This window comes from Chaetomium globosum, genomic scaffold, assembly GCF_000143365.1.
Source record: "Chaetomium globosum CBS 148.51 scaffold_2 genomic scaffold, whole genome shotgun sequence".
In the NCBI taxonomy this organism is placed as follows: domain Eukaryota; kingdom Fungi; phylum Ascomycota; class Sordariomycetes; order Sordariales; family Chaetomiaceae; genus Chaetomium; species Chaetomium globosum.
In genome coordinates, this window is record NT_165977.1 from 3,270,299 (window position 1) to 3,288,116 (window position 17,818).

The following is a 17,818-nucleotide window of genomic DNA, read 5'->3' on the forward strand; positions in this document are numbered from 1 at the left end:
CGGGGTGTGCAATGGTAGGCCACCCATGGCGGCGGCGTGGGGAGGCGGCGACTGGAGTGGATGGGGTATCAAGCTGGGTTTGCTGGCGGGCCCCGGTGGGCGAGTCTCGGTTAGGTGGCTTGCTGGTCGCTAGCCTCCGCCACTCCCTGAACTGCGAATAGCAGTGGTCGCACGAGCGGCTGAGCACGCCGCGGGGGTTGAAATTGCCATCTTGGTCGAGCGGGATTTCGAAGGTGCTGTGCTGGTCGCAGAAGATGTTGCCGCACTTGCGGCAGTGGTGGCGGCGGGTGAAGTAACTAAAGTACCGCTTGCAGGTGGCGTGATCGCAAATGGTAGACTCGTTGTCGGGCTGCAACACGACATGTTAACGTCGGCTCGGACGGATGAACTACACTTCACGCCGGGGGACATAGGTACCCTCCCAGTGGTCTCGAGTGGGCGGGCCTGTGGGCTTCGGGGAACTGGTCGAGATTCCAAAATGCTGTCGATGGATTTGGCGCTGTCTCCCCGTAGACCCGCCTGCTCAGCCGCCCGAACGCGCTTAGGCCACCGAGACTCATGAAAGCTGCTCGTCGGCCGCAAGCCATCCTCGACAAAATCATTCTCATCTTCGGCGTCCGGCTGGGGTGGTGCTGGCTTGGATGGGAACTCGGTTGGACGCAACACGGCAGGAACATACAAAGGCCGGATTTGGCGGGTGATGTAATTCTTGGATGACGTCGGTGAGATGCTCCCCGGAGTCCCAAGCGGCGAGACGGGCGAGTTGTAATGTGTGGACGCGGGGTAGGTGGTCGTGATCGGGGATGGCTGGAATGGGGCTTGTTGGGGACGATACTGTTGGCGCTGCTGGTGCGCAGGCGCGTAGTAAGGATTCTGCTGCTCTCCCGGGACCCGTGGCATTATGAAATCGGTCGCCATGAGGGGATCGTGATCGGGCCTTGTCTATCAGCGAGTGGTGATACGCCGCGACACGTGTGTAGCGATAAGCAAGACAGTGGGGGTCAGCACCCGCGCCGAGACGTATGTCGATTCCTCTCCACACTTCTACAAGGGACCTGGGCAGGAAAATGAGGCACAGGTTTCACTCAGAAACATGCCCTTATAGGGAACGGTGGTGGAAGTCGTCGAGTGCCAGAGACTCGTGTCGAATGACTGGAGTGGCGAGGAATGGTTAGGATGGCAACAGCTAGCCGACGCGGGATGCCGAAATGCACCGCGACAAAGTATAGTTATCTGAGTTTGATCGGTCGGCACTAGGTTGAACTGCCGAGTGGAAGTGCGGGTTGGATTCGGAAGCGCTCAAATGAGGCGGCGAAAGCAAGTATGAATGTTGTTCTCGAATGTGTAAGGGAGCTGGGGACGGAAGCACGGTGGCTAGTGTAAGGTGAAGGTCAAGGCAACGGAGGCGTTATCTTTTCTTATTACGGGTGGGTCGGGCAACAGCACCGAATAGGCAAGGGCCCATTCCCACTGTGTACAAGAATGCGGGATCCGAGCTTGGGGCACCAGATCTCATCCCAGCCTGGGCAAAAGTAGCGGTGGAACCAAAGGATGAAGAGGCCGTGGGCGGAAGGGACGTCGTCTGTGAAACCCTGACCCCTGTCATGATCGCGAACGGGCAAGTGCTCATGCTCCTTCTCAACTCAGTGGGAAAGAAGAGGAGACTGCCTTCTGCCAAAATTTAGTTGGAAGTTATTGCCCGAATAATACATCTCTCATCAAATCGGATCCTCTGTACACGGCTAGCATGAGATACATCAATTGAGGGGACGATGCTCATGAAGCCGACATAAAATGTTTGCAGTTTGGTTTGCGCCGTGTTTGGAAGTCCAAACTGACACTGTGCCATCGCCATCCACAAGGAATACAACAAGGTATATCCTTGACCCCTGTAACGGTGTGGCCGTCGGACGGCCTGGATACCCTCACTTTAGAGAGAAGTCTCAAACCGTTACTGACTCGCTTAAGAACGTTGAATGCTCCTGCAAACATTGTCGGAATGATGTAGTCAACGGTCTGGGGTTTCTAAAAGACCTACAAATTGTGGAGGGCCGGGTTAGATAGCGATTCGCCGTCTCCAGGGTCGCAGCCGTCATGAGCGGAAGGGTGTTTCCGGCCAACTGGTCGGCCGAACTCATCCCACAAAGAAGACACGAATTACAGCTTACCGGCCATATTTAAGTAAAAGGCATATACGTGTAAAAGGTATATGACTTGGCAATATGGGGCTCAGGTCCGGGGGTCTTGCCACTCCGGCGGCGGGGAATCTTTTAGCCGATGCAGCCTCGCTGTGACCCCATCCTGTTGAACGCTGGCATCTGACCTGTGCAGACCGACGTTCAGTTAGCAGAACCCCATCAAACGGCATCACATCTCAACAGCGTATCAGCGACTTGAATTGCCTTCGAGTGCTACAGCAAGGTCTTGACAATCTTCCGACTTGGGAACCCTACCTCCGACGACGGCAATCCCGACAGTATTCGTAATACAAGCCGCGAAGTCGACCCCGAAGTTAAACACAGTTTCCACCAACCCCTACATCCCGTACATTGGCTGAAGTCCATCACCGATTCAATCGAATTTCGCATCCATGCCCGTTTGCTGCAAGCGATCCACTTCCCGCCCCAGCTGTACATACCGGCCGGGCTTGCAGACAGATACCGCCAATAGACACCTAGACACCAAGACACCATTACACCCGGCGCCATGAAGCTCTACTACGTCGGCGTATGTTTCACCTGCCCCTACTCTCAGGGGGCCGCCGGCTAACGGCATGCCAGGTCCTCGACAACACGAAGGCGCCTGCACTGCAGCTATGCGCAGCACACGAACTCAGCGATTTCTCGCGGTTTACCAGAAACGAGTATGGGAACTTTATGACCATGATCAGCAAGACCGTGGCCGAGCGCACCAATCCAGGTCAGAGGCAGAGTGTGGAGGAGCAAGGTACGTTTCAGATACGACAAACCACGAATATCGGGCCATACTCACACGCGGGTTAGACTATGTCGTTCATTGCTATGCTCGGTCGGAAGGCGTCGCCGGCGTGGTCATCACCAAGGACTACCCCCATATCGCAGCTCACAGCGTTCTCTCCAAGCTCATGGACCAGTTCCTGTCCGAGATTCCGCTTGATACCATCAAGGCCGCCAACAACGACGGCGATGTATCGTTCCCCGCCCTGCAGGATTACTTGAACAACTTCCAAGACGCGAATGAGGCCAGCAGCATCGCCAAGATCCAGCAGGAACTGGACGAGACCAAGATTGTTCTCCACAAGGCCATTGACAGCGTATGTTTCATTGTGAATGGCGCCATGATACACGTAATATTAACATTTGGAAGGTCCTGCAACGTGGCGAGAAACTCGACGACCTCGTGGCCAAGAGCTCCGACCTGAGCTCGCAGAGCAAGATGTTCTACAAGTCGGCCAAGAAACAGAACTCGTGCTGTATTGTCATGTAAATCGGGGCGCGGACAAACATGGGCACGCCTAAAACAGCTACCGCTACAGTTCGGGCCGCGACAAGCCCGCTTCCGCTTCCAGGTGGATGCTCTTATCGTAAGGAACCCTCGTCGAGCATCTAGCGGGAGCACACCAACCTTAGGTTTGTGGGCGTTGGGTTCGTGGGCGTCGGGTTCGTTTGCCGGCTCAAATACGGGGTGTCGATGCTACCCCGCTAATATTTGCTGGTTTCCCTCCGTTCTGCAACGGCCGTTTCCCGGTAGAAGCTCGAGAGAGCACCCGTCTTCGTTCGGTATATTGTTGGGTAGGGTCGATGGACCGTGATTAGGGCGGCGGGGGGAGATAGGACCGTTGAGCGGGTCTGAAATAATGATACCTCGCTGAACATATGAAGATAGCAAATCAAGGGACACGATGTTACAACGCGTGGAGAAAATAAACCCGAATGAGAGGGGAAATGCCATACTGCTTCCAAACGGAGAGGTTAATACCGGCGAGAAGCAACTGATATATTCACTTACCGCGGTACCTTAATATACCGATATTTTCAGTCTCGACTCTCTCGTCTCAACCAAAAAGCCCCGTCTCTTATTGACACCGTTACATTGCATTTCTCCAGAATCCAAAATGGCAAAGACATCCCGCGAGAGCCGCCAGTCCCGAACGCCCCATCCGACTCACTCATCGTCGTCAGAATGTTTGAATCATGACGGTGCCGATCGGCCTGGGGAAGATTCCCAGAACTTGATTGGCGTACGAAGTACCAGTGCACAACACCATGCACTCGCTTCAAGTTTTGTTTGCACGAGCCGCAACTTTCCCTGCTCTCAACTCTTGACATGGTCCATCTCCTCCCCGCCTTTGGGGTTTCGTCCCTCGATGTGCGAGGAATACAGTAATACGGCCAGTTTGTTTCTCCTCTTTCTTATTTTCCACCCCCCCCAGTCATTCTCCCTCATCGTGATGCCGGAGCGGAGCGGAGCGGATGTGGGACTTTGGGACTTGCTCACACGGTGATGGGCAAAGCCCTTTTCCTCCCGCCGAGACGTACCACTGCATTGGTTGGGTCTCCACCGGTGCCATGGCCACCACTCTGGAAGCGGTTGGCAGGGAATGACCGCCTGGGGTGTGATTGGCTGGAAGGAGGAAAGAAGGTTATCGTCGGGTGCTGATTGGCGAATGAGTTGGGTTTGGGAGATCCAATAACCTGAGGGCAGCGCAGGCTGGGGGGCGAATACAGCGGCTGGGACGACAAGGGGGGCCGAGACCGAGGATCGGATGGAGAGCCAGTTCAGCCTCTGTGACTTGAACGAGACGAGACCAGTGGGGGCTGAGGGTTCCTTTGCAATGCAAAGAGTTTTGAGTGGTAGAGAAGCTCTGGGGAGTGAGTGAGGAGGTGGATGAGATGCAGGAAGGACGCGCTCAATGTCACATTCCCCCTCGCTGCGAAGCGCTTGTCATCGGCGGCTTTTCCGACTCGACCGAGGGGCTGTTTAGTTCTTGTTACGTCATGACAACAGGGGGAGCACAGGTCCCATGTGCGGGAAGTGCTCACTGATGGAGGCTCTGGGGGGGGGCAGCTTCCGATTGTCGGTTGCTTGACTTTTGAGGTTGAAGTGATAGTGGGAAGAAGAGGGGCAGTGGTGGCTGGAGAAGCGAAGTTGCAATTCAAGGGTTGTTGACACATGGCTTGTCAGATCGACAACTGTTCCCCACCGAGTTACCAGGGAAGTTCTTCTCTTCCAAGGCAAGTCCTTGTGGTTTTTCTTGCTTAGATATAGTTATACATAGTATTAACATTTGTTTCGGTGAAAAGGTGTAAATAATTAAAGCGGGGCTGTGAAGAGAGTCGAGGGGGGTAATGAACAGGAGTATTGACTTACAGTTGAGCCGGGTTGAGAGAGTCGGGGTGAGGGCTTCTACTGAAACCCTCAACAAGCCCCTTTTCCCAAGTAAACAACAGCCCGCCCCTGACCGATGAGACACCACCCGTGTATGTCACCATCTCCAACAACACCATCACTCAACCTTCTCCCCCTCCAACCACCGCCCACTCTTCCCTCCCTCCTTCAGCACCACCCTCAAATCCCCAATAACCATGCCCTTATCCACCGCCTTACACATATCATAAACCGTCAACGCCGCAGCACTAGCAGCCGTCAGCGCCTCCATCTCGACCCCCGTCTTGCCATCACACGACACCGTCGCCGTAATCTGCACCTCATCCCCTCCACCCCCCTCCGTCCCCTCACCACCACCACCACCACCACCACCCCCAGCCAGCACCAACTCCACCTCGGCATGCGTCAGCGCCACGGGGTGACACAACGGAATCAAATCCGGCGTGCGCTTGGCGGCCATGAGCCCCGCGACGCGCGCCACGCCCAGCACGTCGCCCTTGCGCATCTGGTTGGCACGGATCAGCGCCAGCGGCGCGCGCGACGAGAAGCGCACGGCGCATTTTGCCTGCGCGACGCGCTTGGTGGGGATCTTGTCCGTGATGGAGACCATGTGCGCTGTGCCGGCGGCGGTGACGTGCGTTAGTTTGGGTGGTGCGGGGTTGGTGGTGTTGTCGTTGTTACTGAGAGGGCGGGTGGGAGTGGTTGAGAAGAGGCGGGGTTGGTGGTGGTGGTGGTGGTGGTGGTGGGTTGTGGTGGCGTGAGATGGTATCATGAACGCCGGTAGGTGGCTTGCGGGTTTACTGAGTTGGAAAGGAGTCGATAGTCGGCCAATTCGGCGCTCGGGGCGCCGTTGAGACGGTAACGCATCTACAATTTCTACTTAGCTAGACTGTCCGTACATGCCATTCAAGCCGTTCCAAATATCCAACAAACGTCATACGCTCAACGCATCGTGCCCTATTATGCCCTGAACGCCGCCCAATGCATAAAGAAAAAAGGAAAGTGGTAAAGGACAATCACCCACCAATTAATATCATCGGCCGGTTCTTCATATGTTCCAGCTCCCCGATGCCGGCGTGCTTCTCCTTCTTCCCCTTAACAGCCACGCCGATGACATTGAGAAGTTCCTCGGAATTGGGCACGACCAGGGCCTGAGGGCCGGAGGTGGGAAGGCTTGCTATCTTCTCCATAGCGGCCTGCTCCAGCCCTTCGAACGCCGCTTCGTCGATGGGCTCGCCCTTGTTAACCTTCCGCACGATGTCCCGCAGAGAGACCTCAGCGTTGCCGAATAGGCACACTTTCAGGTTCCCATCACTTGTGATTCGAAGCCTGTTGCAGGTGCCGCAGAAGTTGCCTGGGTCATGCTCGTGATAAACCCAAGTCTGCCGGTAAATCCGGGGACCTGGAAGGTCTTACTCGTGTCGTTCTTATGGCCCTGAACTCGCTCGAGACCCGGATACCGAGAACGGATCAGATCCAGCATTTCTTGGTAGCTGAACATCTTGCCCTCGTTCCATTTGTTGCCATCGAACGGCATGTACTCGATAAAACGCACCTCCACATCCTTCTCCCGCGTCAACTCCACAAACGGGAGGATTTCGCGGTCATTCAACCCGCGCATGACGACGCAGTTGATCTTGAATTTGATGCCCGCCCCGACACGATTCAACTCAAAGATGCGGTCGATGGTCTTCTGGACGGCATTAAATCCTGCACGCCGCGTCATCAGCTGGAACTGCCACGGGTCCAGGGTATCCAGGGAGAGGTTGACGCCCGTCAGGCCAGCCTCGACCATAGGCTCGAGTTTGCGGTGTAGCGAGAGCCCATTGGTGGTCAAGCATAACTCCCGCAGCCCGTGGGCGCGCAACGCCCCGATTTGTTGCATCAGAGGCACAATATCCCGTCGGACTGTCGGCTCCCCACCGGTGAGCCGGATTTTGGTCACGCCCTGGGAGACGAAGAGGGAAGAGAGCATGACGATCTCGGGTGTTGTTAAGAGTTCCCGGGAGGGCGAGAGGGGCACGCCCTCCTCGGGCATGCAGTACAGGCATCGTAGGTTACACCGTTCTGTGACCGATATGCGTAGATAGTCGTGTTGTCGATGGAAGGTGTCTGTGAGGAAGTCGGAGAAGGGCTTGGCATCCCGGATACGGTCCCGACGCGGGGCCGCCGCCGGATGCGCGGGGGAACGGGCCGAGTCGTTAAGATTCGAGTCCTCCTGGCTTAGTGGCGGCGCCGGGTCGGGTGTGCGGATCGTGGCAGCCCCGGAGGCGCATCTCACTTGCCACGAGACCGCCGGATTTGCGCAAGGCACTGGCTGCAGTTTGCCGGCCCGGAAGTTGCGGGCGACGCTGCGTACAGCAGCTGCCATCGTCCGAATTTAAAGCACTTTAGTGATTTGGTGATTTGGCGATTCCGCCGTAAGTAACCGGTTTCGAGGGGAGTTTCGAGTGCAGTGGCGCATGTCGTGGAGAATGGATAAGTAGTCAATGCGACCTTTGTTTAATGTTTTCTTGCCACGCCGGCCCTCGGAGGCCCTTTGACATCGCCCGCCTTATTCAACGGAAATAGGCACTCAAGCCGACGGCAACGGTGACTCAGCGTGTGAGCGCGGGGGTTCTCCGCGGGGGCAAAGGCGGGATTCGGGCGTGGTGGGTCCCATTTTATCGGCTCGCAAGCCGCCGAGTCCCCCTGTGGCCCAAGCTTATCTTGAGCCGAACAATGGCCTTGGCACAGCCCGAAGTCAGCGGAGCCACCGCAGGCACCTTCCGGACACGGCCTTCTTTGTTTGCACGCACAGACCGTATCTCACAATCTCGACTTGCAGAACCACCTTTGAAGAAGGCCACCACCTACCTAGGTTCCTATCTAAATCAAAATCACTTTAGGAGCAACACGGCAGGCATCAACGAGGAGGAAGGATTTCCAGATTCAGCGGATTTCAAATCCGGCAATCTCTGACGTGCGAGTTCACCTTCCTCATCCACCTTCCCCATCCACCCCAAGTCAAGCCCTCTCCTCCCATCTCCGCCGAACTCCGCGGCCAGATTTGCGATGCAGTTCTCAAACCCACTGAAATGTGAGCTTTTTGAATGTTCAAGGCCAAGCCATACTTTTAGAGCCTCTCGATTGTTGACAATCAAAAGCTTCGGTTCACTCCCTTCCGAGCCCGAATGGCAAACATATTGCGACTGTCTTCGGGTCCGTTGTCAATGTCCGAGCCATCGCCGGACTCAGTGTGGTCAATGTTGTAAAGCTCGGACAGGACTTTGCGGGTCCCGTGCTAAGCTTTCAGTGGTCACCCTCGTCTCGTCTTTTGCTCGTCGCCGACGCCGAGCGGATTCGAGTCGTGTCAGCGCTGGACGACAGCTTCAGTGCCACCATTCAGAACCATGCGACCGCAGGTACGAAACCAGCATACGTTGGCTTTGGTGCGTCGGACGCCGAGATCTGTGTTATCTCCTCATTCGGACTCAAGTTTTCCATGTTCGACCTCGCCTCGTCTAAAGCGACTGAGATCGGCAGCCCCAAGGTTTTTTCTTCATCCTCTGCGTCCAAATGTTTCTCCTTTCGACCCGAGACACGTCACCTTGCGGTGCTGACGAGAACTTCGGGTAAGGACATGGTAAGCATACACAGCTATCCGACAAGAGGACTGCAGAGGTCCTGGGCTCCCGACACAATCGATGCCCAGGCATTGGTTTGGAGCCCAGACGGGCGGTGGCTGGTAGTGTGGGACTCGCCCGCCCATGGCCACAAAGTCCTCTTCTATACATCCGATGGTCACGTCTTCAAATCCTGGTCTGGGCCTGCCAATCCCCTTCCGGAGGATCGGGACTTTGCTCTCGGAGCTGGTGTCCGGACGGTCGAGTTTTCTGGAGACGCCCGATATCTTGCGGTTGGCGATTTCAGCAGGTCTGTTTGCGTCCTCAACATGACCTCCGTCACGGAGACAATGCGATTGCGGCACCCGAGAACTCTCGTCCCGAAAGATACCCTCCAGGTGAGTGCCTGAATTATCGGCGTTGCATTGCTAGCGACGGCCCCGACTAACTGGGCGCTGCAGGTTTGGCAGGAGCAAATTGCCGTATCACATGCAGGGCCTACCATCCACACCTTTTTGCGAACGACCCAGGGCATATCCCCAGCCCCTGCGTTGAGGGACAACTCAGAGCCTGTCTCCGGATGCGCCTCCATTTCGTTCGATCCCTCCTCAACCCTTGTTGCCACGCGGCAGGACGACTCCCCCAGTACTGTCTGGGTCTGGGACGTGCAGGCCGCAGAGCTTCGCGCAGTGCTCCTCTTTCATGGAAATGTGGCGAGTCTTTCGTGGCACCCAACCATCTCTGAAACCCTGTTAGTCAGGTGCGAAGGCGACCAGTACAACGGCTTGGTCTTTATCTGGGATCCCCTCTCGGAAGGTCCCCGGTCTGTTGACTTCGCCCGCCACTTACCTGGCGGCAAGACAGGTGGCAAGCTTCGGGCTCTGTGGCTTGGGGTTGAGCAGTCGACTTCTCCGTCCGTTTTCTTCTCGGACGCCCATCATTACGTGCTTGCATGTCTTGGCGAGACGGCACAAGGCCCGGCTCCGTGGGGCGACCACGAGTTCTCGGGACCAAATTTGTCAATGGAGGGACGCAACGAACGTGAAGAGTCCCCCCTCCACCTGATCCCGGCAGCTGACGCAAGAGATGAAATCCCCGTCTTGGATGAGGACGATGACTCTAGCGAGCTGGAGGACACCTTTGTTTACAAGCGGTAGAAGCCTGTGGGCTGTCTTTCTGTTTGATAACGATGTTGAGCCTCGTTGACACCGTTGTGGACGAAATCCGGCATGGCGCCACAGGCCCCAGAGCTTGGTGGTGATCCTACTGAGCAAGGCTTGGAGAAACGGTTGAGCTGAATGTTGAAGTTACAGCTCACTCGTCTCTCGATCTGTGATGCAAGTCGACATATGCAAGCCTTGTCCCATTGGGAAAAGTCCAAGCAGTTCTCGGCGCTTCGAGTCAAACAGAAGGATGAGCGCGAAACCCCGCTCATGACCCGGTTGCTTATTCTTTGTTTTTCCCGTTTTGGGACAGGGGGTTGAATCGAAACCCCAACGTCACCGCTCCCGGGATCCCCGATCTTGTAGATCGAACAATACGATTGGTCATTTTCGGTTAAGTGTCGACAACACCAAGGCCCCGGCGAAAGCTTCCCCTCGACCTCCCTTCCGTTCGTCCCCGAGAAAGATGATAGCTCAGGAAATGGAAGGCCCGTTCCCGCTCGTACTCGGTTGCCGAACGCAATCTTGAGCTCAAGCTCCTCCGGGTGAACACAAGTCGCCCTTCCTGGCATAGTGTGACTTCGCTAGCGAGGCAAACATCTCCGGCACCATCTCGGAATACATGTATGTACATACAATGGGCCGGGAACCCGCAGGTCTCTCGCATAGCGGTGAGTGTTTATTGCTTTGAACTCATCTATCTTGTTAGCGTGCCTTGGGCGCTTGTGCGAAAGCGCGCGCCTGGTTACAAGACGGGGTTGGAGTGGCCGCCGGCATGGTGGCTTGTTGCTATAGAGCGCCACGCCAAAATTTCTTCCGCTTTGATGCACCCTCGGCGGCGCTTGTGCGGGTCTCCGGCCCTTGTTTGTGTTTCCTCGAGTCTATCGCACATGACGGACACCAGGCACTGCCAACTGCATTATGTACTGCTCTGGTTGTCGGTTCTGAGCAAAGCCCACACTACCCTGTTGGCACCAAAAACCCGGTCGGTGTTGCCGGGCCCGCGCTCAAGCCGACTCGGCTGATTGGACTGACTGGGGGGGTGGGCGGGGAGACATCGACGCCACTCCATGACCAACAGGCTCCTTCTCTTTGGCCTTCTCGGGTGCCAGAAGATTGTTCTCGGGCCGCGGATTATCTTGTCTGGTTTAGGGTGTTGGGATGTACTGACATGCCTGGTCTTCGGTCCTCCTTCGTGTCGTTCGACGCATCTCGGACCCGGGATGGGCCGCCATTGCACAGCTTTGACCAGCAGCTATTAGACGATTGGGGCTGACCGGTTCTGCCCAATCCGTTTATTTGTGTTTTGGGACTCGAGGACCCGGCATGAAATGTGATAGCTCGTTAGACGAGGACCACCTCCGAATTCCCGACACGCACAACTGTTTGGTATCCCTGACAATGGCCGCCGTCCGCGGCCGAGTCCTTTTTGGCCAAGCTGACTACCCGAGAAGGGCAGCCTGCTTTCCGAGAATACGGCCTTTTTCTTTAATGATGTAGCTCCCAAGCATCTGCTGGGGATTTTACCGACAGCCTCATAGCACAGCCTTCCCCTTGTTGACCGGTTTCATGACCTCGCCCTGCCCTAGAGGCTATTGGCGCTACCTTCTCTCGCCCAAGGATGTGGCGATAACGCAACTACTTTGCTCAATCTTCTCTCTAATAATTTGCGGATGTCTGTGATTAAGCCTTCGACGAAACAGCAACTCTGCCCAGCCGGTCGGGACTCCTGGCCCCGTTGTTGATAGCGTGTAACCGTTTGCACTATCCCGATACCCTCTAAAGCAAGACGGCCTCCTCTGGCAGGCGCTAGCATATTTGGCGTATCATCATACTTGGCCTTGTTGCCGCAGCGCTGACGATCGCGGTCGACACGGCCCTAACTTTACTCATCTTCCCGTCAACGGACGACAGCCCAGGATGCATCGAAACCAGCATAATCATCGAAGCCTGGAGCCTTTCACCGTGAATCCGGGACCAGAAACGGGGTTGTATTACATTTTAGTTGCCAACGTATGTGAAACACGCAAGCCAGCTCTCTGTTGAGCCTTACTGACCGGCCATGTACAGCTCGCTCATCGGACAACATGGAGAGACTTGAAGGCATTCGCTTCCCAGGCTTGCGAGGTGGACCACGCCGAGGTCTACCCTCCCACCTCTGGCTTCGTTCGAGTGAGAGGACGAGCCAATTTCGAAAAAGCATTCAGTTAGGTGGACTTCCAAGCCTCGAGCCGAATTTGTCCTGACAGTCGTGGGTGATAGAATACCTCGACGGCAACACGCTGGAGTATCGCGCCCTCCAAGCGGATGCCCGTAACATGAATCAAGCTACTGTCGTCAAGCTCATGCCAACCGACTACCATGCAATGAGAATTATGCGAGGAGACAATGGGAGGGTGGTTAGCGAACCTGGGGATCCAGCTCCCGACGCTAGTGGATCATTCTCTCAGGGCGCAGGCACAGCGATGGGAAGTCCCTACCTGAGTTATCACGGGAACGGCAGTCCATCGTTCAGCATGGCGGATACACAATGGGGGTATGTTACTTCCTCATCGTATAGTGCCGCCGGAGGGTACCAACCCGCCCCGGCCGCGCCTCTCACACCACCCAGCTCCCTGGCGTACCAACCAGTGGCTGTCTCAAACCATGGACTCATGCCGCAGGTAGCGGTGGGCCCCCATCCTACAGCATACCATGCGATAGCAAGCCCGGCACCTGCTCCTGCCCCAGCCAGGCCCATTCAGTATCAGTACAGCAACGCTGCTGGGTATTATCCATCAGGAACGACTTACAGTGCGAGGGGGCCGGGCTACGCCGGATTTGTCCAGCCGGCAGTGAATAACAGTAGCCACGCGTATTCGACCGGAGACGATTGGCCCGCCGATGCCATACCGTCGCCGCCACAAGACCAAATACCCAGCTACGACAACACCCGGCCGACCGTCGTCGTGGAGCAGCGTAAAATCATCATCCGCGACCTGGAACGAGAGGGTCTCTCCGAAGCTGTCGTCACGAACCTCCTTGCCCAGCACGCGGGGGTTGGGGGCACGCCAGGCCAGATCGAGAAGCTAGAGCTGCCGTTCAACAAGGACGGCAAGGCTAGGGGCACCGCATACATCACGTTCGGCACGACGGAGCTTGCCAGCGCGGCCGTGGCGGCCCTGGACGGGCGGAAGATGGGCGCGAGGAGGTTATCGGCGCGCTTGGTTGTTGAGGGCGTCTCACCGGATGGATTTGACAGCGGTCGTTCTGGTCGGCGGCATACAGGGGGTGGCGGTGGTGGGAAGTTTGCTGGTCGGGGATGGAATTCGAAGGCAGATGCCGGAAAGCCGCCGAGGGCGCCACAGTCGCAGCCGCAGTCGCAGGCTCAGAATCAGTCTCAGGCTCGGGCTCAGTCTCAAACCCAGGCTCAAGCCCAGGCTCAAGCTCAGGCCCAATTTCAGTTTCAGCCTTCACAATCCACTGATACGCTGCCGCAGCCTGCGTACTCAACCACCCCTACCACGGTGCCCGCGTTGCTGTCCGCGGCTGACGGCAACCAAACCAAGACGAAGGAGGAGCGGCCGGTTATCGTGGACGGGAGCGGCGGGCGGTTCAAGAAAGCATCGGCGCCCGTGGTGGTTGATGGGAGCGCGGGCAAGAAGGGGGATGGTGGGCGCCGGGGTTCTCGGCGTTGATTTGGTCTTGTCTCTTTGTTACTTCATCTGGTGGTTAAGGGTTTGGGGAAAGGAGTGGCGGTGTTGGGATGGGGGCAGAAAGGGGAGTTTGGACGGGGAGTAAACGGTTTAGTAGAAAAAAAGGAGGCGACGGCGTTGAGACGGTGGGAGAGCGCCTTCACATAGTTACTGCCTTTCCTTGGATTGATATCTCGCTTTCAAACAGCACGAACATCGACATATCACCCCCCTTGTTGTCCATCAGCGCCACGCTCACAGCTCCCATGGAGACATTGCTTCCGCCCAACCAAATCTAAACTTGCTGAGGAACAATACCGATGGTCGTCATCAAGCAGGATCGTTTCTCCGCCATCGTGCCGTGAGTTCCCCGACCCAACGCTCTCAGTACTTGGTCCAAGGTTACGACGAGAAAATGATGAGATGAGAAAATTAGTACATTATCAACCAAGGAGGAACACTACCAGCCAAGAAGGAACACTACCAACCGAGAAGGAACACTACCGACCAAGAAGGAATACTCCTAACCAAGAAGGAAAAAGAATTATTTACCATTCATACCACCAATTGCGGAAACGGTGGGTGGGAAGTTTGGGATATTATTTCCTAATGCAGGTAGGCATAACAAACGGCTCTAGGTGGGCATCGTTGGTAGTAACCTTCATATCGTGCAAGCAGGCTACTAGATTGCCACCCTCCATGAAAGAGAAGGTCTTACGACACAAGAAAGGAGATGCGGCGGAAGCGGACAGTCACCTCATCCAAACCTCCATTACTCGCATCAACCTAGCCCACCCCCGAACGCGCTGCCAACGCGGAGATGCCTTGCTTGTGGTATACCGTCGCGATACTAACTCAACAAACCCCAACCATCACACACATACACCCACCACCCAGCCCAGTCTGAGTGAATGAACCTCTAAAAGTCTCCACGGCGGAGCGTCCGTCGGACCATCTCCATCCCTGTCCTAGTCAGCACTGGGGCGTGTGGCTCAGTTGGTAGAGCGTTCGCTTAGCATGCTTCCTCGGTATGCGAAAGGTCCTGGGTTCGATTCCCAGCTCGTCCATAGGAAGGAAGCTTGGAATGGGTGGGATGGTTCATCTTTTTGTTGTTGGTAGGTGCGGTTGCTGCTTTTTGCGGCTTATTTATCGGGCGGGTGGTGGTGCGATTTGGAAGGGCTGTTTGTTGGTTGGGCGGCAGGGGGGGGAGAGGGGGTTAGAAAAGGGGATGGATGGTACACCGTACGTCATACATAGGACGACGGGGTGATGGGTGGTGTTGAGAGCGGCCATGGGAAGAAGAGGAAGAGAGGAAGGAAGGACGACAACGCCTCTCATGATACATCCTACATATCCGCATCCCCGTCCGCACCCTCCTCTCTCTCTATATTACATCACAAAAGCTCACCCAACCCCTCCAAACCAACCCCCTCCCTCCCCAACCTGGCCACCAACCTCGTATTCTGCCCCTGCAGCTCGCCGACGCGCTCGCGCAGCATCTCGACCTCCTTGCGCGCGACGTCGCGCTCGGCCCGCACGCGCGCCAGCTCCATGCTCAAGTTGCCCTTCTCGGCGCGCTCGGCCGCCTTGCGCCGCCGCTCTGCTGCCTTGCGCTCCTCCCCCGCCCGCTTGTCCGCCAGCCGCTGCAGCTCCCGCTGGTATTTTTCTTCTTGCCGGGCGACTTCGCGCGCGTGTTTCTCGTGCAGGCGGGTGATGGCTTGGTCTTCTTGGTCTTGTTGCGGTTGTTGTTTGGAGTTGGTGGAGTCTGTGTCGGGGTCGGTGGTACCGTTGCCGTTGTTGTTGTTATTTTCCTTTGCGAGGCGTCGGGCTTTGGCACGCTCGAGTTTCTCTTGGGCTTTGTGCATGCGTTGCTGGAGCTTGCGCAGTTCTTTTTCGTGTTGGGACTGGGCCTGGGAAAACTTGGCTGAGGGGGTTGCTTCCCGTGAGAGCGCTTGCGAGGTGGTTTCGGAAAGAAGCGAGTGGGTGGATTGGTTGGAGGCGATGTCGGCTTCCGTAGTGGTGCCGGCCTTGTTGGAGTTATCGTCTTTGCTGGATAGAGATGTGTCGACTTGAGTGGCCGAACCATCCTCAGCCGAGGCGAAGCTGGCGCCATCCGAGACATCGCTCTCGTCGTCACTGAACTCGGAGTCGGTTTCTATGGAGGCGGGCGTAAAGGCAGCCACCTTGTTGGCAACCGCAGTTGTGGCCATGCCCAGTGCGCTGCTCAGCATGCCATAGATGCCGCTGCTGCTGGCCGACGGGCCCTCCTGGTAGCCAGCCTCATCATCCGGAAGTTGATCCTCGGCTGCGGTGTTCACTGGCAGCTGGCCTGGTCCTTCGTTAACCGGTGATTCCCCAGTTGGCTTTGTTGCGTTCTCTCTCCCTTTTACCGTGGTTGGCCGCGGCTTCGTAAGTTCTTCCATCGACTCCGAGGAAAGCCACTTGATGAACTTCCCGGCATCGTTTATGATCCCCCCTGGCGTCCCCTTTTCCACCATGAACCGCGGCACACTGCCGCCGGGGTCGCTGCGAGTAACCATCAGCCACTCTATGGCCATCTCCATATCGCTGTCGTTGTCATCAGATAAACGAAATGACACGGTCCGGCCCTCGCCCTCCGACTCGGCCTCCTCACCCACAGCCTGCTTCGCGGCACGCAACACGGCTTCCTTGCTCATGCGTTCGCCGCTTACCGCGGGACTGTCTACCTCGTCCCTGCTAAAGTCAACCGAAGACCTCACTCGGCGGATCGGTTTCTCGACGGGCACCTCGCGGATGACCTCGACCGACTCGTACGTCCCGCGGACGAAGCCCGGCCTGGGAGGGCAGTCGGGGTGGTCGCAGGGTCTCGAGACGACCATGAACTGTCTCTGTGCGCGTTCCCTGCCGCCAGTTTTCCTTTCTCCGTTGGGGTTGGGCATCATGATCACCGTGACGAAATCCCGCGGCGTCGTCGGGCCTGGAAACCTGGCCGAGACGTGGTACACTTTTGAATGTTAGCTCCACCCTTCATATGATCCTACTTAAAACCGGCGCAACGAGTGAAGGGTAAACAAACTCACCATCCATCTTCCCCCCTTCAAACTCCACCCTCTCAACCCTCCTCTCGGCTCCAATCCCGCGAACATTCCCGGTTCCCGGTTCCTTCCGGGGCTCGGCCTCGACCCGGTCCAGGGTAACCTGCATCTCCCCCTTTAGCGCCGCTTCCCTGTGTTGTTGTCAGTTTATCAGTTCAATCATCGTCACTCCTTCCAAATACCCCAATCCCAACCCCACCACAAGCCACCGGAACCACCCCCCTTCGCCTTCCAGAACCCGAACAAAAAGAAGAGAAAACAAAAAAAGAAGAAGAAAAAACTCACCACCTCTCAAACCCCACACCCCCCGGTCCCACCCGATGCAAGCTCCTCCTCGCAAACCACGCCCCCTTCCCATCCTTCGCACCCATCTTATACATAGCAATACCATGCGGATTCCCGCTATTCGCCTGGTGCATCTTGAGATCCTTCCACTCGCGGCTCAGCTTCGTCAGCGCCGCCTTGTCGGCTTCGTTGTTGCTGGTGCCATCTTTGTTGCATGCGGTGGTGGTGGAGGTAGAAGGGGGGGAGATGGCAGAGTCGGTGTGGGAGCGGGCACGGCCGGGGGATTTGGGGGTGGTGGTGGTGGTTGTGGTAGGTGATGAGGGGGAGGGGGGGATGGAGTCGATTAGGAGTTGGGCGTTGGCGAGGGTTGAGGTGAAGAGGTTGGTGATGTTGCCGTTGTTGTCCTTGTTGCTGGTGGCGTGTGGGGCGATGTCGGTGTTCCAAGAGAGGGGGCCGAGGGATTTGAAGGGTTGGTGGTGAGACATGTTTCTGGTTCTTGTTTTGTTTTCCCCTTCTTGGATTCCCTGGCCGCTTGTGGTTTCTTATTTCATTCGAATATGTAATCGGGATTGTGAGGTCGAGTGAGGTCGAGTGAGGTCAAGCAAGATTATGGCTGTGCTTGGTGTTCAATGTGAGGTTTTGTTTCT

At 56.5% G+C, this 17,818-nt stretch overlaps 6 protein-coding genes and 1 non-coding gene across 7 annotated transcripts; 4 read left to right on the forward strand and 3 right to left on the reverse strand.

Annotated features, from left to right (window-relative positions):
• Positions 1 to 129: 129 nt before the first annotated feature.
• CHGG_03158 (uncharacterized protein) lies at positions 130 to 918 on the reverse strand (the record flags this gene model as incomplete). The annotated part of the gene is made up of 1 exon (XM_001229673.1): positions 130 to 918. The coding sequence occupies one exon, from the start codon at positions 916 to 918 to the stop codon at positions 130 to 132; it is 789 nt and encodes a 262-aa protein (XP_001229674.1).
• A 1,788-nt stretch (positions 919 to 2,706) lies between these two features.
• On the forward strand, positions 2,707 to 3,465 carry CHGG_03159 (uncharacterized protein; the record flags this gene model as incomplete). The annotated part of the gene is made up of 4 exons (XM_001229674.1): positions 2,707 to 2,727; positions 2,781 to 2,946; positions 3,003 to 3,292; positions 3,346 to 3,465. The coding sequence occupies 4 exons, from the start codon at positions 2,707 to 2,709 to the stop codon at positions 3,463 to 3,465; spliced, it is 597 nt and encodes a 198-aa protein (XP_001229675.1).
• Positions 3,466 to 5,485: 2,020 nt separating this feature from the next.
• CHGG_03160 (uncharacterized protein) lies at positions 5,486 to 7,738 on the reverse strand (the record flags this gene model as incomplete). Its single annotated transcript, XM_001229675.1, has 3 exons — positions 5,486 to 6,234; positions 6,392 to 6,721; positions 6,784 to 7,738. 3 exons carry the CDS (start codon positions 7,736 to 7,738, stop codon positions 5,486 to 5,488), a joined length of 2,034 nt encoding a protein of 677 aa, XP_001229676.1.
• An 802-nt stretch (positions 7,739 to 8,540) lies between these two features.
• Positions 8,541 to 10,129, forward strand: CHGG_03161 (uncharacterized protein; the record flags this gene model as incomplete). The annotated part of the gene is made up of 3 exons (XM_001229676.1): positions 8,541 to 8,568; positions 8,784 to 9,370; positions 9,434 to 10,129. 3 exons carry the CDS (start codon positions 8,541 to 8,543, stop codon positions 10,127 to 10,129), a joined length of 1,311 nt encoding a protein of 436 aa, XP_001229677.1.
• A 1,926-nt stretch (positions 10,130 to 12,055) lies between these two features.
• On the forward strand, positions 12,056 to 13,812 carry CHGG_03162 (uncharacterized protein; the record flags this gene model as incomplete). The annotated part of the gene is made up of 4 exons (XM_001229677.1): positions 12,056 to 12,148; positions 12,206 to 12,307; positions 12,385 to 12,644; positions 12,696 to 13,812. 4 exons carry the CDS (start codon positions 12,056 to 12,058, stop codon positions 13,810 to 13,812), a joined length of 1,572 nt encoding a protein of 523 aa, XP_001229678.1.
• Positions 13,813 to 14,790: 978 nt separating this feature from the next.
• On the forward strand, positions 14,791 to 14,876 carry CHGG_11255. The gene has a single exon. It is a non-coding gene; the product is annotated as a tRNA-Ala (tRNA).
• On the reverse strand, positions 14,822 to 17,656 carry CHGG_03163 (uncharacterized protein; the record flags this gene model as incomplete). Its single annotated transcript, XM_001229678.1, has 4 exons — positions 14,822 to 14,988; positions 15,218 to 16,795; positions 16,872 to 17,017; positions 17,172 to 17,656. 4 exons carry the CDS (start codon positions 17,654 to 17,656, stop codon positions 14,822 to 14,824), a joined length of 2,376 nt encoding a protein of 791 aa, XP_001229679.1.
• Positions 17,657 to 17,818: the final 162 nt, after the last annotated feature.